Genomic DNA, 19998 nt, shown 5'->3' on the forward strand with positions numbered 1-19998 from the left:
AACACCAATATTATTCATAAAATTCAAAAATATATGTTCTTTGACATATCAACACAAACTATTCACTAAGAATATTCAAAATAATTCAACACAACTAAAACATATGATAAAGTACATGTGTAAATATAACACTGGAAATATTTCATTTACTATGAAATGAAAGACTGGGCATGTGAGCTCGTCACGCTCAAAGTATATAAAAATATACTGCCTGCATAACATTTGCAAGACCCTAACCCATTTATTGATTAATATGTCTCCATCCCCGAAGCAAAGTGAAAAGATAGAACGTTTGGTTAAAATTCAAAAATAATATAGAGGGGACTAATAAGAAAATTGCCTACTCCGGGCATTACATAATATGAATAACCCATAATATTGGAGGAACCTTTGCTTCAATGTCTTCAAGTACTGCTTGAAATATTTTCGTATTCAACGAAAAGATTAATGCAAAGTAAATGCAACAATGGTTGCTAACAATTATCACATACACAACTTACTTGATCCTTATTTATAATAAGGTGTCTCATTGTATATTCTTTTCAACTTAACAACGCGCCATGAAGATGGATACGTGTGTAAAACACTACTACAATAACTTACCACACCAAACTCCAAGTATCCTCAGCTGATTAGTAATCCCAGAGGCATACTGATTGGTTAAAAGAAATAAATTGACATAACACATCGTAAGTATAGGTTACTATTAATTGACGCATGGTTGTTATTTAAAATTGAAATCTTTAATTCATTAATTTAAAATGTGCTTATTCAGGTTTATTACCGAATGGTTTCTCACCAGAACAGTTGAATTTGTGATTCGAAACATTTTTAATTTGTAAAATTGCAACACTGTGATGGAATATTCAATATAGATTTTCCACATATTCAATTTAAATTTATTTCGTTTCACTATACTTGAAAATTTTCATTGCGCAAATTCACTCTTGCACTTCGAAAAGAAACACTATATTTTCTATGATTCGAAAAATGAGATTTCATCGTGAACGCATTAACGAAAAAATATGCTATTACAAATAATTTCGTATTACGTATGATGAAAAAATATCAAGATTTTTTTTAATGGTATCTCTCATTCAACATTTTCAATATATTATGAGGTACAACAATGTATGAAACGAAAAAAATAATATTCCAAATTTTTTCCTGAATCTATCGGCTATAGCCACTAACGTGATACACACAATAAAATATTATTGTTCATTTTATTTGAGCATTCGAAATTTTGTAAACACTAACAGTGTTGAAAAATATTTACGGTATGAAAAATAATTACTAACAACAAAAGAAATTTTGTACAAAATGTTTTGCAATGGATATGACCAAAATTTATTTTTCATTGCAAGGTCAAAATATGGAAAATGGGCAATCCGGCTATGTATTAATATCGTTTACCCAATTCCTTTTCGTATTGAATTTAGTACAACATCGTAGAGTAAAATTCTCATGCATTCAAAAATTTTGAATTTAACTTCCATAGTAGGCCTCCATGGGATTTTGTTAATACAAACACACAACATTTTGTAAGCACTAGATTTTTGTGTTACCTTACTATGAGAACTAGCAGTTACCTTACGAATGATTTGTACACTCGGAACATTGACTACTTGACTGTCATTACAAATGTTGGCAGCGAAAAATTTACACTTTCTACGTAGGCGTAATACCTTACTTACTTTACGGACCTTTTTGCCGATTTCCACATTATTTTTCATTTTCGCACGGTGGAAAAACCTTTGCCTACCTCTCTTGGTTGCCAAATTGAAATTACTGTTCCTAAATTTCTCAATAATATTTCGAATCGAGTACAAAGTATTGGTTGGTGGATAATCAATCTGAACGTTTTGATTTAGTTCAATACACTTTTTCTTACCTTTTCTGAATTTAAATTTCATAGATTTACTAGTTGCACGATGTATGCCAAGTGAACATGGAATGGTTTCATTTCTGTTAAAACCTACAATTACGAATATGCATACTGTACCTTTCAGCAACACTAAAGATATATTACCACTGGAAAAATAATGCAACTCACCAATCTGAATTAGTTGCCTAATGCAGCTTACTGTGAGAAAACTCGTAACATGCCGTGTATACACCACAAAAATTACAGGACTTACAAACATTTTTTTCGAACAAGTAGCATTGAGCCGGAGGGGGGAAACAGCTGATCCACCCATATCCTATCACATAAGGGACAAATGCAGACTTTACTCTTGTCTAAAAATACTACAACAGTATCACTTTTTATTTCCCTAGTGGTGGTTACATTAACCACACTCGTACTACTATTGGAGGTAGCCTCCATGAAGTCAACCTGCACGGTGTTTACATTTACACTGACATTTTCATTACTTACTTTGTTTCCCTGAGCAAAGACATCATTGTTATGTAAAACAGAAATATTTTCCAGCTTGGTTGTAATGCTTTGTAAGTGTACGGAATTATTTTTCAACAACTGAAACAATTCATTCCATCTATTTTCACTTACATGAACTTGAACAAAATGCGACTCTTGGACTTCAAATAACCTACCTTTCTTAACAGGATTTGGATATAACTCAATATCATCGGAAACATTTTCGTATTTCCTTTTACAACTTTTAGTTCTGACCTCAGAAGGACAACTATGATGAACATGTGCTAACGGGTACACGTTAAATTCATCTGCAAATTTAACCCTTTTTGGAACTTTATTTTCCTTTTCGGTTTTACCCACATTACCTGACATAGTATGTAAACTAACATCCTTACTACGTTTTTTGAGGATAGGTTTGATACTACTAACCACACTTTCAGGAGAATTTTCAACATTGCTTGAAAATAATTATTTCTCCTTTTCATTGAACGTACTATCATGATCACTAAGAGAACTAACGTCATTGGAATACTTTTTCTGTAGCCGTTCGACTATTATTTCAATGACTTTATTCTTGACATTAACGTCATCACATTGAAGTTTCAACTTTTTTGCTACATACTGAAAATATACATTTTTGCCGCGAGCACACTTCTCTTTCAATTTTTCGTATTCCTTACTTCTACGTATACCACGTACACGGAGATTTATCTCCTTTTCTATATTTTTCCTATATTCACAATTAAAATTGAATACATATTCGCAAATTGCAAGTTTCGCTACCCTATTAAAACTATGAGTTTCTGCATCGAGGCCTAAAACATTTTGAAACTCTTCTAAACAAAATGGAACAGTACTATACTTATATTCATTTATTACGTTAGCGTACTCTAATTCTATCTGTGCTCTTACATTCATTAAATTCAGCGCTAGCATTTTGTACGTGGATTTATAAATTATATATTCTAAAATGAACACAACAATATAAGAATGTAAGTAACACTACATGTGAAAGAATGCAAGGATATATTTCTTTCGCAGAACATTACTTGCTAAATTCATAATTTACCTTTTCAGTAATTGTTTCGCATTCTTGTATGCATAAACCAGGACCTACCTGCGTTCGTACAGCAGTGTTTGGCTGATTTAACAGCTCATGAGAATTACTTTCAACCTTTTCGCGTAATTCAACCACATCTGCTCTTAAACTTTCAAATAGTTCAGTCAACTCTTTTTGATTTGATTTTAATATTTGGTTAGTTGCAGCCAAATCTGCGGACACCCTTTTCACCGCTTCAAGCAGTGTTTCCGTTTCACTAAGCGTTGACATTGTAAAATATTATACTTAAAAATACAACATGCAAATTAGTGTGGTGGCATTGAATACAACAGTGAAGTTCAAAAATTTGCTTCCTTCCCACTAAAACATCTGTCTTTGGTCGGTGCGTCATTTATGATAGTAATGCCGGTCCTAGGTTCGATACTTAATCGTCCCTGTTCGGGAAGACTAACTAATAATAGGAGTTTGTTAACGTAACGAAAGCCAGATATAATAATATTGGGATTCGAACCTTGGATCTCTTTTTAGAGTCTTCCTCAACATCATTCATTTGCCAAAGACTGATAGATCCAATAAGGAACTAGTAGGTAAACAAATATTCTCACTCCTACGGTTCTGGGATTCGGGCGTTAAACATCAGAGGCATGAGCCGTATACCCACCATCGCTGTTGCGTCAGCTCCAAAATATGCTGCTCGCTGCCTGTAAGAGAATACAAAGTGGGACAGCAATGCATGATTTACGCCAGATGGATAGTGAGAGATGAAAGTAATGTTTGACCTCCACTGCTTAGATGTACCTTACCTGTTTGGTTTTAATCTAAGCTATGTACACTATAAAAGTAATATTCTCCACTTGCTGGGAAAAACAATATGGATCACATACTTTGAAATTATTGATATTATTTTCACTACATATTAAAAAAGAAGATATTATAGAAACACTTATATTTAATTTTATCTTCACTGAATATAGAACATTTAAAGCTTATGGAAACACAATATTTCACTTAAACAAAGAATGGTGGCCCAATCACTGTGGTTTACCGACCGAACGATACCGAGATAATACGCGAAGTTTCGACCGAACGAGGATGATGAATTGGTTAGTGGCTATGCAGTCCACTGCAGGAACTTCACTTCGATCGCTGTAGAAAGTTCACAAAACATGTTTGTTTTCATTAGGCGGCGTGAAAACTACCATTTGAACAGTTGACTATCAGGATTTACGTAGTATAGATTCATTACATTCTTCCTATAAGTTGCACTTAAAGTTGATGCAAATTAATATTTGAAAATGTAAATTCAATACGTTGCACTAGCTTGATATTATAAAAGATTCTTACTTTTACATTTTGAAACTTATACTCTCTCTATTGAGAGTATACACACTAGCATCTTCACATTTTGAGAACACAAATGTCTTCGTTTGTGTAAGAGGTACTAACACATACAAACGTTGACTTTTACATAGCGAGTAAGTATTCTTCTTCTGCCCTTTACATATCGAAAAAGAGAATGTCCTCTCTCACCCGATGACTCCTATCTTGCGAGAGTGAGTAATGCTCTCCTGCGCTCCTCATCGTTGCCAGCTAGCAGCGCAAGAATACACTGACAAATTAAAATATAGTTCGTAGAAAACATTAAGTTTTTGCTTCACAATATTGCTAATTATATATAATGAATGGTTCATAGATTAATAGAGAACACATTAAAAACACTGATAGTTCCAATAAGTTGTGGAACTGATGATTATTGATAATTTTCACATTGTCACGTAAAACTCTGTCATCGCCACGAGGGCTTCTGCGTGGGCGTTTCTCTCGAGAGTAGCAAAATTTTTCTTCTTAATATGGACTGACGGGAGGAAGTAAGACTGTCTGGAAAAGTGAGGTACCTTTTGGGTGACAAATTCCTAAGCATTGTTCTCTTCCAACTGTTCGCTGGCTGCTTTCATTTCTAAGAATTGAGGCTGGGGAAATACGAGGGTTGATTTAAAAATTCATGCCAATCCATACCGTTACACACTGCAATGTAGACAAAAGTTTCAAGTGGTTCCTTGTACAGGATTATGTTTATTCTATTTTGAGCGTCTTCGCTTGGCTTGCCTTTTGTAGGTTACATCTGGAGCATCCCTTGCAATAGTCCAACAGTAGTCGGCCAATATGTTAGAACTCCACTTTCCCTCATATCTCTTCTCCATGGCTGCAATATCTTGATGGAAACGCTCACCATGTGCGCCACTTACTGCTCCACAATCTTCGGGAAAGAAGTCTAGATGTTAATGAAGAAAGTGGGGTTTCAGAGACATATTGGAACCAAGACTTCCGTAGCATAATATCAACTTTGCTACCAGTTGTTTGTAATTTGTTACTCGGTGTCTTTCCAAGAATTGTGAACAAACACTCTTCAAGCTTTCCCACGCAGCTTTCTCCTCTCCTTGGAGAATTTCGTCGAACTTGTAATCTTTGAAAAGTTGCCTAATCTGTGGCCCTATGCAAACACCCTCTTTAACTTTGGCATCACTTAATCAAGGGAATCGTCCTCTTAGATACTTATAGACCTCATCCTCTTGGTTCATGCTCTTAACAAAATTTTTCATAAGACCTAATTTAATATTAGAGGGGGAAGCAAAATTCGGTTACGATCTACCGGTGGTTCATGCTGCACATTTTTCACTCCCGGCTGAAGAGTTTCTCTGATACTCCAATCACTTTTGCGGTAATGAGATCCATGATCTCTACTGTCCCATTCACATATAAAGCAACAATACTTTGTATACCCTAACTGCGTACCTACCAACAGTGCTATTACTTTAAGGTCACCATAAATGAGCCACTGAAAATCGTAATATTTAATGGCTTGAAGTAAACGTTTCAAGTTTTCATAAGATTCCTTCATATGAACTGCGTAACCTACAGGAATTGAAGGAAGTTCATTTCCAATATGTAAAAGCACTGCCTTTAAACTCACCTTGGACGAATCTATAAAGAGCCTCCACTCCGTAGGTTCGTAATTAATTTTAAGTGCCCTCATAAGACCATTTACATCTGTACATGCCACAAGTGTGTCTTCCATAGTAAAAAATGAAGTGAACATCTCCCTATTCCGATACACTGAAATATTTACTTTTTCCTGCAATAAATTCCATTGCTTTAAGCGTGACGCTAAAATTTCGGCTTTGCTTTTCGAGAGGTCCAAGTCTCTAATTAGATCACTTAGTTCGTCTTGAGTAAGTCTATGTGGTTCACATGGAGGTTCTTCTACAACAAACGTAGGGTCCTTCGAAGTATTTGATTCAGGAGCTTCAACTTCCTGATCATCATCAGAAAAAAAAATCGTATTCTTTAGGTGGGTCAGAACAGGTAGTCCTTCTCCATGTGGAACAGGGCGCATTGCAGAAGGAATGTTAGGATAGATCAAGGCCCGCTTCTTCTTCGTGGAAATTCCCTTCTTGACGGAAGGAACCATACAAAAATAACAGTCTCTGATGTGGTCGCTTGGCTCCCTCCAAATCATGGGCACTGCAAAAGGCATTGAGCGCCCCTTCCCATTAATCCAATTTCTTAGATTGCTGGCACAAGTGTTAACACACAATGTGGGGTGCCCAAGATTTATCTTGGTCTCCAATTTTACAACCAAAGTAATATTGATAGGCTTTTCTTATTAGTGGTGTTATAGTCTGCTTTTGTGAGGAAAATGTCACTTCCCCACACACGTAGCAGAAGTTATCCGCACTGTTTACACAATTTCGCGGCATTTTTGTATATTGAAATCCTCAAAATGTCACTTGAAATAGTTCCGACAACTATTTAAAAATATACATTCGAAATACCAGTATATTTGCGTACTTGTAGTTGCATTTTTATGTCCTGCACTACACAAACTTCACACCCAAAACGCTGATAACTGCACTAAACCTGTCTTTTCTAACAATAGCAGAACACTACTAAGATAAGGAACAGAATGAAACCAAGCGTTCGTATAGTTTCTCCAGTGTTGCCGGATCAGTGTAACATTTTACCCCAAACGAAGCGAATATATTTATTTTTAAAGCGTTATTATTAGACATGCCTGTAAAACGAAAAGTAGAGCTAATATTCGAAAATAACTTTCAAATTCGTGATCAGCACCAAAAAAATCAATAAGAATTAGCTCATTTTGTTCAATTTACATTTTCGTTGTTGAACAGTGTTATTGAAATTTTGCTTTGGAGTGTTGTGTAATTCACTGTAAGTCATCTAATTTCGAAAATATAATTCGTTGACTTCGTATCGGGATCATAGATTACTAAGGCGTATTCTTTCCGTTTTTCAGAGACAAATATCTTGAGGTATACCATTTTTCTGTTACAGCATGTATAATAAGATGTCCTGTTTCCTCCACGTAGGCAATCCATTCACGTGCAATACAAGATTAATTATATCTATGACGGTAGTCTCTTTCAAGAATGATGCTAATGATATTGGGCTTCAAGAAATTTCGACGAAAAACGAAGTTGCAGGCACTTGCTATTGCTATTGTCTACTCTCATAGATTTACATGTTTCTCTGCTTCCAAATTTGTAATAAAAGATAAACAGGCCAGTCGAAGTACATTGACATCCTGTACACAGTATTACACAAATTGTTCTTGAAAAATAAGCCTGTCGTCTGAAGTTCGTTTTACCATTTTATGAAATCTCATTCACTTTTATTTCTTCCCCACTATAATAATGGATGTCCAGTAATTATCCCTCAAACGTCTAGGTTGCAGAAGCACTTAAAAAGTAAGGAAAATATTGGTTGGTCACCGGTAAATGAAATGCCTTGGATAGTATACTTAATACCATCGGTATAAAATTTAACGAATCAATAAATGATAAATTATTCACTTTCATATTTAAAATATTCGCTTCATTCAAAATCAGAGTTCATTTAAGTTTCTGTTCTTCCACTAAGGATTTAAGTGTGAAATGACCATCATATCCTTTAGAATTATGTGCTAAACATGTAACGTTTTTAGTATCGGCTTCTTGTCGATGTAAATACGCAAGAAACCCATTGATGGGGTCATCTTGAAAGATGTGTTCTTGTTGTCCACAAATTTCACACGATTAATGCATTTCTTCATCTTGAATACAGTTGTAACATACTTGTTGTGCCACGAATAAATTTGGTTTGTGAGTAAACGTGTCATCATCAAATAAAGTATTGTGGGTAGTGTTAACATCATAAAATACAAGCATGTAAGAGTGAGGGAACTCAAGCTTTCAATAGGGTTGTTTTGTTTAAAACAGATTTTATATATGTTTTAAACACGTGTATTTTTAAAACTTGTTTTAAACACATGCTAATTTAATTTAATTTTGTATAAAATAATTACCAGAGAGAGAAAATTGTCAAAGGTGCTCCATATTCAGAAGACTTTTCTTCTAGTGTGAATGTTCTTATTTCTCGTAGTTACAGCAAGTCAATGTGATGATGTAAAACTTATTTTTTATATTTTTCCCCTTGGTTTTAACGTTTATTGTATTGTCTAAATGCTTGTCAGTTAACTTGCGAGGAAGTGTCGTAGTGGAAGGTTTTGGGCTGAGTTGTAGAATTGAGATTTAAAAAATAAATAAAAGTGATCATGGAAACAAGTTTTTGTGTTGTATTCAGAAAACAGACAAAAGGCTCTTTGCTAAGTTGCGGTTCTGAAATTAAAATATCGCAGGTATTCGTTGGTATAGTACATGTTGGTTCTGTCTCCCAACAACTTAGCATCGCTTAATATGAGTTTTACGGGAAAAAGGACATCATTTGGAGGAAGTTCATTAATGTAATTAAAACTCCATGAGACAAGAAAACGAACATAGGAGATCGTTGGAAAACATGTAATAATAAATGGTTTGTTTAGTTCAAAAATGAAGAATCTTTATGAAACGGGCAATGCTGTGAAAAAACTGGAAACCCAAACTGATGGTAGAAATGTTGATCCAAAAAGTGCTTCTGGCGATTCTAACGTCAGTGTTGTGGTTGAGATGCAACTGGGAACTTCTCAGGTAAGAATTAATTTTGTATCACTAATATCTTTTTCATTATAATACGAAAATTTTATTTTGTCCTGAGACGACTTGATCTACATTTCCTCTGTCTTGGATGCACGCACCACGCTACAGGACGAAATTTCCGCTCTTTCAACACTAAAGTTTGGGAGTAGAGGCACGGGATGTCCAGAATTTGACAGCGATCTGACATAAAATTTCAAAACCAGTGACTTTGATCCCACTTTGAACAATGCGCCCTCTCTCATAGCCTTCCTAGTGATGGAAAACTGTAATCAATCAAACTTAACAAACTAATTTTATGCGTTTCGAACGAATTTGGGTTGAAGGATGAATTTGGCTCAAACTTATATGTAAAAAAGTATATATTTTTAGATATATAACGCCCAGAGCACAAGAGTTTCAAGTCCATTTTCAGAAAGATTCAATTTTGCTTAGCAAACATAGTAGACTATTTCGTAGTAAAGGATGTGAGCAAGAGTTTAATAGGACAACCGCTAGACAAGGACACTGATGGAACGAGGGAACAGAAAAGGTAGTTCCCTCTCCCTGCTCGTAAATTTAAGATATTAAAATTATATTGTGAACGCTGCAGCGTGAGAATGATTAACAAGTGAATTTCCGAAGGCAATACTCAATGATGCATTACTGTTCTCTTGGACTTTACTTATCAAAAGATTTCTAAAAACTGCCTTACTGTCCTAAAAATTTGAAATTGAGGCTGGGGTTGGGGCGACTGTCCTCCTGCCTACTTACGTACCTGTCTAGCGGCTGGCATACGAAACTATCCCACGCCATTACACGAGATTTTAGGTTCATTATCTCCGGCTCTTGACTGCGAAGATTTTACGTTTTGAAATACAATTCATTTGCTGAGCAAGACTGAATCTTATTGAAAATGGACTTGTATCCATTGTGCTCTGGAGCCACAAATATTATTTTTCTTCAATAAATTACTGCCTTCAAAAGACCCAATTATATAGGCTTGCAGAAAATATTCTAAAGTTAGCACAACATGGGCTGGAAACATTACTTTTCGAAAATGTATTATTTGAAAATAATTCTATTAACATCAGTGTTCTGAAATAATAATCAAATTTTGCATCTAAAATCTCACCCGCCTCAATGAAACACTAGCTTAGCCCCTAAGGTCATAATTAGAAAACTCTCAGAAGCAGTAACGCCGAAACTACTTCTTTTAAGGCTAAAGTAACTTCACAAGCGTATTTCTGATAAAATTCTAGCCGTGAAACATATGACTCGCATTGCATTTAAAAAATATCGAATACCAATCAAAGATGACCATCATGATGCTTGATAGCACCATCTGATGTGTCAGATCACTTCCAAGTTTCATCATTCTCCCTCAACCCTTTCTCAACACACAAGATTAGTGAGGACTTTTGTTTCACCATCTATATAGATAATTGTGTAAAATTTTCTTAGTAGGTAGATTTAAAGTCTAAAACTAGTTTCAAGTGTCACTGACAAAAGACTGTTATAAAAGAGGTCATGATATGAAACAAGTTGAGAATTACTAATCTATACGGAAATATTCTGTACCCAATACAGTGTAGTCTTAAACAGAATAAAATAAATGAAGAGGTCGATTATATGTAAAAAGCAAAACGTCTTAACATATAAGTTATTGCACGATTTTGAAATATATGTTTAAAATCATGTTTTAAACTGTTCAAAATGTTTATATTGTGTTTGTGTGTGTGTGTGTGTGTGTGCACTAAAACATGTTTAAAACATTTTGAACGTTCTTTTCATGTTTTAAACACGTTTTATTCTTTTTTAAAAAATTCCACCCTTGGTTTTTAATTGTGTCATTAGGCATCATGTCAAGATGTTCTATTGCTCCCCAACCGGCTTCATTTGTGCTAAAGCAGAAAATATACCCTAACCGCCTTCATAAATAACACTCCAAATAAGCCATAAACGACACGTGTTCGGTGTCGAAGTAATACGTTGTTGCAATCGCTAAACTTTTATTATCGATGGATACATTATTTAATAATAATAATAATAATAATAATAATAATAATAATAATAATAATAGTAAAACACAAAAATCATTAAAGAAATTCAGTATAATAGTATGGACAGGGGGGTCAGGGATGGATTTCTGGGAGTGTCAAAGAAAGATTGTATTTTTTCTCATCGGGCTTTTGCGACACTGCCTTTCCGGGGGGTGGATGGACAGAGGCGAACCACTGAACATGTTTGGTTCGTACAAGCGTTATCGTTATGGAAGTTACATAATATTAACAATATGCTATATTTAAGAGTAATATAAGCACATATTATGAAACTAACAATTGATTTCTTTTTTCTCTTCATTACAACATATCCAAATTAAATGAAATTTTTCAGTTTGACGTCCCACAATTATGCCCTTGAAGCCAAAGGAGACGGAAGGAGGAAGATGCAACGAAAACAAAAGTAACGGAAAACTAGATAAATCTGTCTTTTTGCGAAGACTACTAAAGAATCAGTAAGCAAGAGGCTGAAAATTGCAACATCGCTTTCTTTTCCAGCAAGTCAACTGGCAGGACACCCTCAACCGGAAGGACATGTTGAATTATCCCTCCAAAGTAACAAAAAAATACGCTGTTTTCTTCAATGGTGTTCCGCTTCCTTTGTAGCCGCCTGGGGACGGTTTGAACGATTTTACTATAGCATTGGTGGGACGATGAAACATACTAATGACATAGATTACAAAAAACGTCTGAACGGTGATGTTGTATTTCACCTGTATGTACAAACGAATAAATGAGTAGGCATTTGGAACACCGTTTCATCATCTTGCATGCCGATTGGACCTTAAGATATGATGCTGTAGGGTATTTTGTGTAGCCTGTCTCACAATAAAACTCTGAATTGCATTCTGAATACCGCTTTTCAACATTGGTCTTGCTGCATTGCGGTTTTTGTAAACATTTCTCACACATGGATAAAATGTGCTTGGCATGTGCAGAATAGTTATTACGTTTTTATGGCATACTAAACACTAATAAATAGAAGCGAAAACGGATATTAGTGACGTCATTACGTCATAGTGAGACTTGAGACATATCAAATTGATTGGAATTTTGTCTTCACCACAATATCCTTCAAAGAGATTATCCTCTCCGGTAAAAGTGGTATATACTGTAATTTTGTAATCCACTAAATAGTTTTGCAATTGTCGCAACTCTTCCACTGAAGCGCCCTGTTTTAAATTCACTGAGGAACTAAAATTTATCTATGCGTCTGAGAACAAAGTCTCAAAATTCGACATTCCAATACAATGATACATATACTACGTTTCAATAAAATATCTGGAAAATAAAACCTCAGTTACCTCAAATTCGTTCAGTTGAATTTCAAAAAATAGCTCGGTCAGTTGAATTTTAAAATTCACTCTGTTAAAGCAAACATCAACCGCTGATAAATTCACACACAGATTAAGTCTTCACTAGTGTAGGATTTAGAAATACAAATTTGAATCTTATATTCGTCATCGACCAATTCAGAAAAGACTAAGATAATGGCACATATCATTGAAACCCAATCATAACTAAGATATTAGTACCCATGCAAGGAAACGAGTTGAGTTGAGTTGATTTTTAGTTTAGCGTCCCTTTCAGCAGCGAGGCTATATGAGACGTGGACCTACTGATTAACGTGGAATCCGAACCACATGAGCTCCCGCCGGGAATCGAACCTGGGTCTTCCGCGCCACAGGCGCGTACGCTAACCGCTTAGCCACGAGGGAGCTCTGCAAGGAAACGAGATGAATCACGAAATACATACTATAGTCCTACAATTACCATACCAAAATTTAAAATTTGGCAAATTACAAGATTTAAGTTGGGTCTAACATTAATCTCCAGGGACGACTTTATAAAATTATACTCATCTATTACATAATAAACCATCATTAAAGAAGGCAAATCCTTAAGGTCCAAAAACTTTGATTTTGGCAGTTTTATACCCATTAAAAGGAACGAGATGGATCACGACGTACAAAACCTGGTTCTATGTTACCATATCATATCAACTTCCAAAATTTAAGGACGGGGTCATATTTTCCTCCAGGAGGGACGTTAATGTACTCTTGTCCTGAACTTCTGTTCTCAATCACATAATCATATACAGTAACAAGATCTCGTTATAGAGAACAAAATAGATCCAAGGACTCCAAAATTTATATTTTTGTAATTTTATACTCATAAAAGGAAACGAGACTTTGCAGACCATATACACTCTTCCTGAGTTGCGTCAAGGTATCCATTTGCTTGGAAAGCAGCCTTATACGCTCCTGGGGTGATCCTATGCATCTCTAGACCATGATCCTTGGGCCAGAGACCCAAAGGCATAAAGGTGTTCTTAACTGACCCACATACTACTCCAGCTTCATAAATTCATACCTTAAACCTAAGATTGCTGAAAAAGCATCAGGAACGTTTTGAAACCGATATTTCTTCCATTAACATCTTTTCATTTTCAAACTGATACTACACTATTAAATGACAACATGAAGATATGTCCGTGGAATCATGACATTCTAGGGCAACGCGATGATTTTTTTACATCTTCAGCAACCTGATCATTTAAATCCAAGGCCATTTCAGTAATTCTGCGTCTCATAGTATTCTGTGAAAGTGTATTTTGTCAAGTGTTATCTGGCTTTCTTCCGCAAGTATAATTTTGTTTTCTCTATATATGCAAGGTTTGGTAAGTCTCTCACCAATACTATCATTTCAAAAAAATATTTGATTACTGGAAGGGAAAGTTCATATAATGCTTCCACCATCTTCACGTTTTGATCGCGAAAAATGCCAGAGGATACCAATTACATACGGTTCAGGAAGTTTCTTTTCAGGATAAAAAATCTTTATATTTGTCTTTGAGGCATGGGAGTAGGAAGGACCTGGATCTGTCTAACTTTGATTATCCATTGTAGGGGCCCCGTGGAAAATAGCGTTAGTGCGAATGATACAGAGGTAGTTTCGCCCGGGATTGCATCACCTATTGAAATTTTGCATATGCTTACTCAGGGGCCAGGGACCAGGGAATGCATAAGACTAATCAGGATACATAAGATTACCTGGGTTATCCAATTAGCCCTTAACGAGTTTTCGTAACCTTTTGGTTACACATTTTTTGATCTTGCATATTGTGTTTGAAGAGTATTATTTTCAGGAATTGTTTGTTGTGGTTATTTGTGTACATACTTTCCGCGATGGTAGAGCAGCTGTTGCCCTCTGGTGACAATTCTCATGAATTTTACGCCGGAAGTAGTCTGTGGATATGTTGTTTTGCAAGCAGTACCGAAAGCAGACTGAAAAGGTAGTGAACCGTTAAGGGTTAGAGATCCATGCCCCATAGCGTTAGTGTGAATGATAAATATAATTTTAATATGCAGAGGTTAGTATAACACATTTTTGGTTAAATGATGTAAGTATTTATAGCATTACTTAGGAGACCGGTAATTTTTTTGTTCCAAGCGTTAATTTTAATATTTTTTTCATTTACTTTACTAGGACTTTTGACGCACAAGATGATGTTTGCAACGAATCCAGCAGCATTCAGGAGCATAATATTTCAGAGTGTTTAATTCATAAACACGAAATTGCGTTTAAATGCACTCAGTGCAACAAATTATTTTCTCAAAAAGACGACATGTTACGATATTTATTATTTCATAAATGGGAGAAATCGTATACTTGCGCTCAGTGCAACAAATCATTTTCTCAAAAAGCCCATTTGTCAAGACACTTATTAATTCATACAGGGGAAAAACCGTTTGCTTGCGTTCACTGCTATAAATCATTTTCTCAAAAATCTCACTTGTCAAGACACTTATTAATTCATAAAGAGGAAAAGCCGTTTTCTTGTGTTCTCTGTGGAAAATATTTCTTAGTCAGATCTAGCATGATGCGTCATAGAATAGTTCATACGGGCGAGAGGTTTTCTTGTATCGCTTGCAGTAAGAAATTTTCTATTTAAAGTAATCTTAAGCAGCATATGTTAATTCATTGTGGTATAAAATCACATTCTTGTGACTTATGTGGTAAATCTTTCACTCAAAAAGATCAAGCTAAGAGATATATGTTGACACACACAGGTGAAAAATCGTTCCCGTCTAACCAATGCGGTTTAGCATTTGGGCATTTACAGAATCTTAAGAAACATTCGTTACTTCACACGGGAGTGAAGCCGTTCTCTTGCAAAGAGTGTGGAAAAAGTTTTGGTCGAAATTATTATCTTCAAAAGCATTATATAAGTCATAAAAAAAGAGGAATTGCGTAAACAGAAGCATGCTTCAAATTGATTTTTTTGTGTTTTTTTACATTTTGTAATTTTTCCTTTATTTAAAATATTAGAACTAATTTTTGATTTATAAAAGTGTTTCTCAAAGCATGAGAACAAAATCATCTTTCTAGAAAAGACTTTGTGTTCCTTTATGATTGAACTTGAATAATAATAATATATTTAATATCGCACACTATAGTTAAGAATCTGAAGCATGGTAAGTTATTAATATAGAATTTATTAAGACAATATTATAAAAATATATCGCGTTTATAATTATCGTCACATTTCTTAATAGCGTAAATGTTAATTCTTAATATTTTTTTGTTAATAGCAACAAGAAAATGTTAATTTCCAATAGTATGTTAATTATAGAAGTATGTTTTGTAGTTTTTTGTACGAAAATATTAGTAAATTACAAATCTGCTTTATAAGAGAAAATGCGTAGGTAGTAACTACAGCATTCTGACTCATAAACATCGTCCGTTCCCTACTGAAAAACAATGAAGAAAAAGAATACTTTGATCTTGTAGACATAATATAAGATCTGTATAAAAGGTTGTGTTTTATGTAAGTAACGGCATTAATATATCAGTTTTGAGACTCGTTATTTCATAAATATATTCGCCTCATAAAACTTCTCTATCTTCAGAGAGAGAAAAGTTCTAAAATTTCCATGTTGCCCACCAACCTATAGTTGAGGTGAACAAGTAGATCCTAAATCGATATCCTTTACAGAAAATTATGCAGATCAAATGTATTTTCTCGAACTTTGAAAATATAAAGAAGAAAAATTACAGCGATATTGTACGCACCAATTTTTGATCCGTTTTGGAAAAGTCCATAACTAGAATAGAGTATCGTGAAATATAAATAAATGAGATCAAGGAACTAAGAGATTATTCCTATCATCAAAATAAAAGCGAAGTTAATGAATTGAGAGCCTGGTCAGTTCCAAAGATTTCAAGGTATTTTGAACTTGAAAACCAATTGAGCGGTTATAGGCATAAGAAAAACCACGGACTCACAAGACAAAAATGTATATTTGAACGATATTGAATGGGCGCAAAAAAGATTCCACAACATAAAAATATGTTGTACTTCTAGTCAAGAGTGGTTCCAAGTTTGAGCACAGTTTGACAGCAATGACGGAATGAGAGAAGAGTTAGGGAATTCCTTCTCCATTGTTCATTGTGTGAAGGGTAACTTATGTCGCCATATAATTTTTTGCGAGTTTGCAAGTCTCTAATTCCCAACAGTGTTGTTTTGTCCACATGCACATTCCAAATTTTCTGTATTTTTGTTTCTAATATGGACATTTCCTCTTACTGTTTTTCGGCCTAGTAGACTATACTTGGTTCATTTTGATTTTTAAACCGATGTATGCACAGGTTAATAGAACAGATGATGATCTTCTGGTTAAAAGATAATGGACATAGAGAACAAAACTGGCCTCGATCGAAATTATACGATCACATCAACGTAATTTTTCCTATGCATTTAAAGGTTACCAGATAAAAACTTTTTGCACTTATAATTGACATGTGCAAATTTAGATTATTCCTTCCAGAATGAAAACATGCTTGTCTAACATACAAGTATAAAACACATACACACACACACACACATGCATATTTATATAGAAAGAAAGAGAGTTAAATATTGTCAATCTTGAAACGGTAATCCCGTAAATAAAAGGAAAATAATCTTCATTTGCAAGCCTCGATTGGCGGGGCAGATTGAAGCAAAGCAAGTTGCACATATTCAATGTGAAAATTCTATTTCAGCAAGATGTAATAGTTTTCTAGCCATACTTTACCGTTAACTCTAAACGATTTTCGTATGAAAAAATACAGGCTCTCGACATTGCCGGCGCTAACGTGCAGACCGTGTAGGCATGGGCCTACCCAAAAATTTTGAAAAATATAAAAACGCTAAAAGATATAACAAAGAGTAAATATATTTTCCCCTGTTTATAATAATGGTAGATAATTATTTAACAAATAGCATCAACCACTACTGTAAAAGTAATTTCCTACTGTCATTATTCAATCATGTGTAAATGCATCCATAAGCGAGGGAGCGGTCCTACCCAAAATTAAAATCCTAAAGCTGCCCTTGGCACACTATCTTATTAAAAATTACGGAAGTCATTGAAATAAAGAAAACTACGTACTACTATATATTATTAATATTAAGATTATTATTGAAATTAAAATTTTACTGCCATAAAATTAGTATCCTGAAAGTTAAAAAAATAAACTTATCTGTTTGTTACTTAAGCACATATGAGATTGAAATTCTTTTACTAAAACGCTATTTGATATATTACATATTATTTTCAAATCTTATGAGTAGACTTTGGATCGATAATCATTTAAAAAGGGTATGCATATGCAAGTTGTAACTGCTCCAATTTTGTGCATAATTTTATTGCATTATATAAACGAAAATGTTGCGTTTTATACCAAATGATTGTGATGCTTTGAGTATGTATTGCTCTCTATGTGCATTTATTGTGCTGCTACCTAATGCTACAATGGTAAAACGATATACAAGAAAAGGTATTTCTCGTTCGCTCTTCAAATTTGAAGAACTCTGCGAGTGTTAGTGAATAAGAGGCACACAATGACTAAGCATTTTTAAGGTGGCATGATGTAGATCCTGCTTCCAACCTCGTGTGTAAGTAAGACTTCCTTAGGAAGTTCAACGTGTAAATGTTTACCTACATATAGCTTATAAAAATTAAAAATGAATATTTTATCATATTTTTAGACTTTATAAAATTGTTGTAATGCAGTAACTGTGGACCAGCGAGCCCCGTTAATGAACAAGAGGGTGGAAGAGTCTAACTTCGACGCGGACAAGTTAGTGTGGAGTAAAGAGAATCACTTGATTGGCTTGGGGTAACTGTCCGCAAAAGAAGTTAATGATCCCTGCAGAAAAATGACGCAAGAGACAGATTTTATAGAAGGCGTCATATTGTAGTGCAAGAAACTAATTTGCTAATTCTACGTAAGACATAATACTGAGTACTTTAGAAAGGAATGAAGATGAGCTGGATTTCGTTTCAATGTAACAAGAAAATAGTTACGTGAGAACTCAGCCAGGATCGACGAAATCACAGTGCTCTACGAACACCCGTTCTACGCATTATCTAAATATTCAAAGAGCAGATAAATTTGTGCGGTACACGAAATTAATATTTGTATCATCTTTTTGTAAAAAGAAATGAATCCTTACTCTCACCCGTTTAACCATATACGATACTAAGACTTCATCAAAAAAGAAAAATTAGGTTAATAACCGGTTTCGTGATCTTACTAATATTTTGGCAATTATTTTCTCAAAGACGGAAATAAGCTGAATCACCCAAATTTAAGTGGTATATACTAGGATCCTAGAAGATATTTATCAAATTTTGCTTTTGACAATTTCCAATTTTAAGGAGTGAGCCAATGAACCGCTAAATTTTAAGATCGGTCCGCTAATGTGCCGTTAAATTTGGTACACCATTATATTTAATAAACCTTTACTTATTCATATAATACTATAATGTAATAAAGTCTCATCAAAGCAGATAAATTAGATCAATAACCGAGCTCGTGACCATACTAGTAATTGTCAATTTTACATTCGTGAAAGGGAAATAGATGGACCGCTCTAATGTACCTAGGTATTATGATATATATTAAAAACCTAGGTAATACTTATCAATTATTTATTTTTTGATCAGTATCAAATTTAAAGTGTGGTTGTAGGTACCACTCCCAAATTTTAAGAGGGCTGCATCAATGTATCCATGTTCTGTGAAAGAAAATGAACTGTAGACATCATATAATCATATAATCATATACAGCCATCATTAAATGGAATAATTACATAAATAACCGACCTCGTAGAAGCACGTGCTTGTAGTAATGTTAGCAATTTTTTCTTCATGAGAGAGAACGAGATTCATCACCAAAATTTATAATGATGTATGTTAGGATCCTATGGAATATTTATTAATTCTTGTTTTTGACAATTCACAATAAAAGGGGTGCACCAGTGTATCCCTCCCAAATCTCAAAAGGGTACCACCAATGTACTTATGACTTATAAAATAAATGGACCCCTGTACACTCATGTAGCCATATAACATAATAAGACTAAGACAAAAATTAGGTCGAAAATCTCTGAAATTTACATTTTTGGCAATTTTTTGCGTAAGAAAAGATACCAGA

The 19998-nt window shown here is 34.4% G+C and overlaps 1 protein-coding gene across 3 annotated transcripts in view; it reads left to right on the forward strand.

Moving 5' to 3' along the window:
- LOC145691057 (uncharacterized) overlaps positions 1 to 19998 on the forward strand; it is a 235495-nt gene that overhangs the window by 159540 nt on the left and 55957 nt on the right. The window contains exon 5 of one of the 3 annotated variants that reach the window (XM_081766698.1): positions 15001 to 16064. The exons of the other annotated variants lie outside the window; for them this stretch is intronic. Coding sequence (XP_081622824.1) covers positions 15001 to 15466 — 466 coding nt within the window. The 3' untranslated portion in view covers positions 15467 to 16064. Of the gene's footprint in view, positions 1 to 15000; positions 16065 to 19998 lie in introns of those variants that run through there. 3 annotated transcript variants of the gene reach the window in all.

The sequence above is a fragment of the Thermobia domestica genome, chromosome 7 (assembly GCF_964235325.1).
Source record: "Thermobia domestica chromosome 7, izTheDome1.hap1.1, whole genome shotgun sequence".
NCBI lineage: Eukaryota > Metazoa > Arthropoda > Insecta > Zygentoma > Lepismatidae > Thermobia > Thermobia domestica.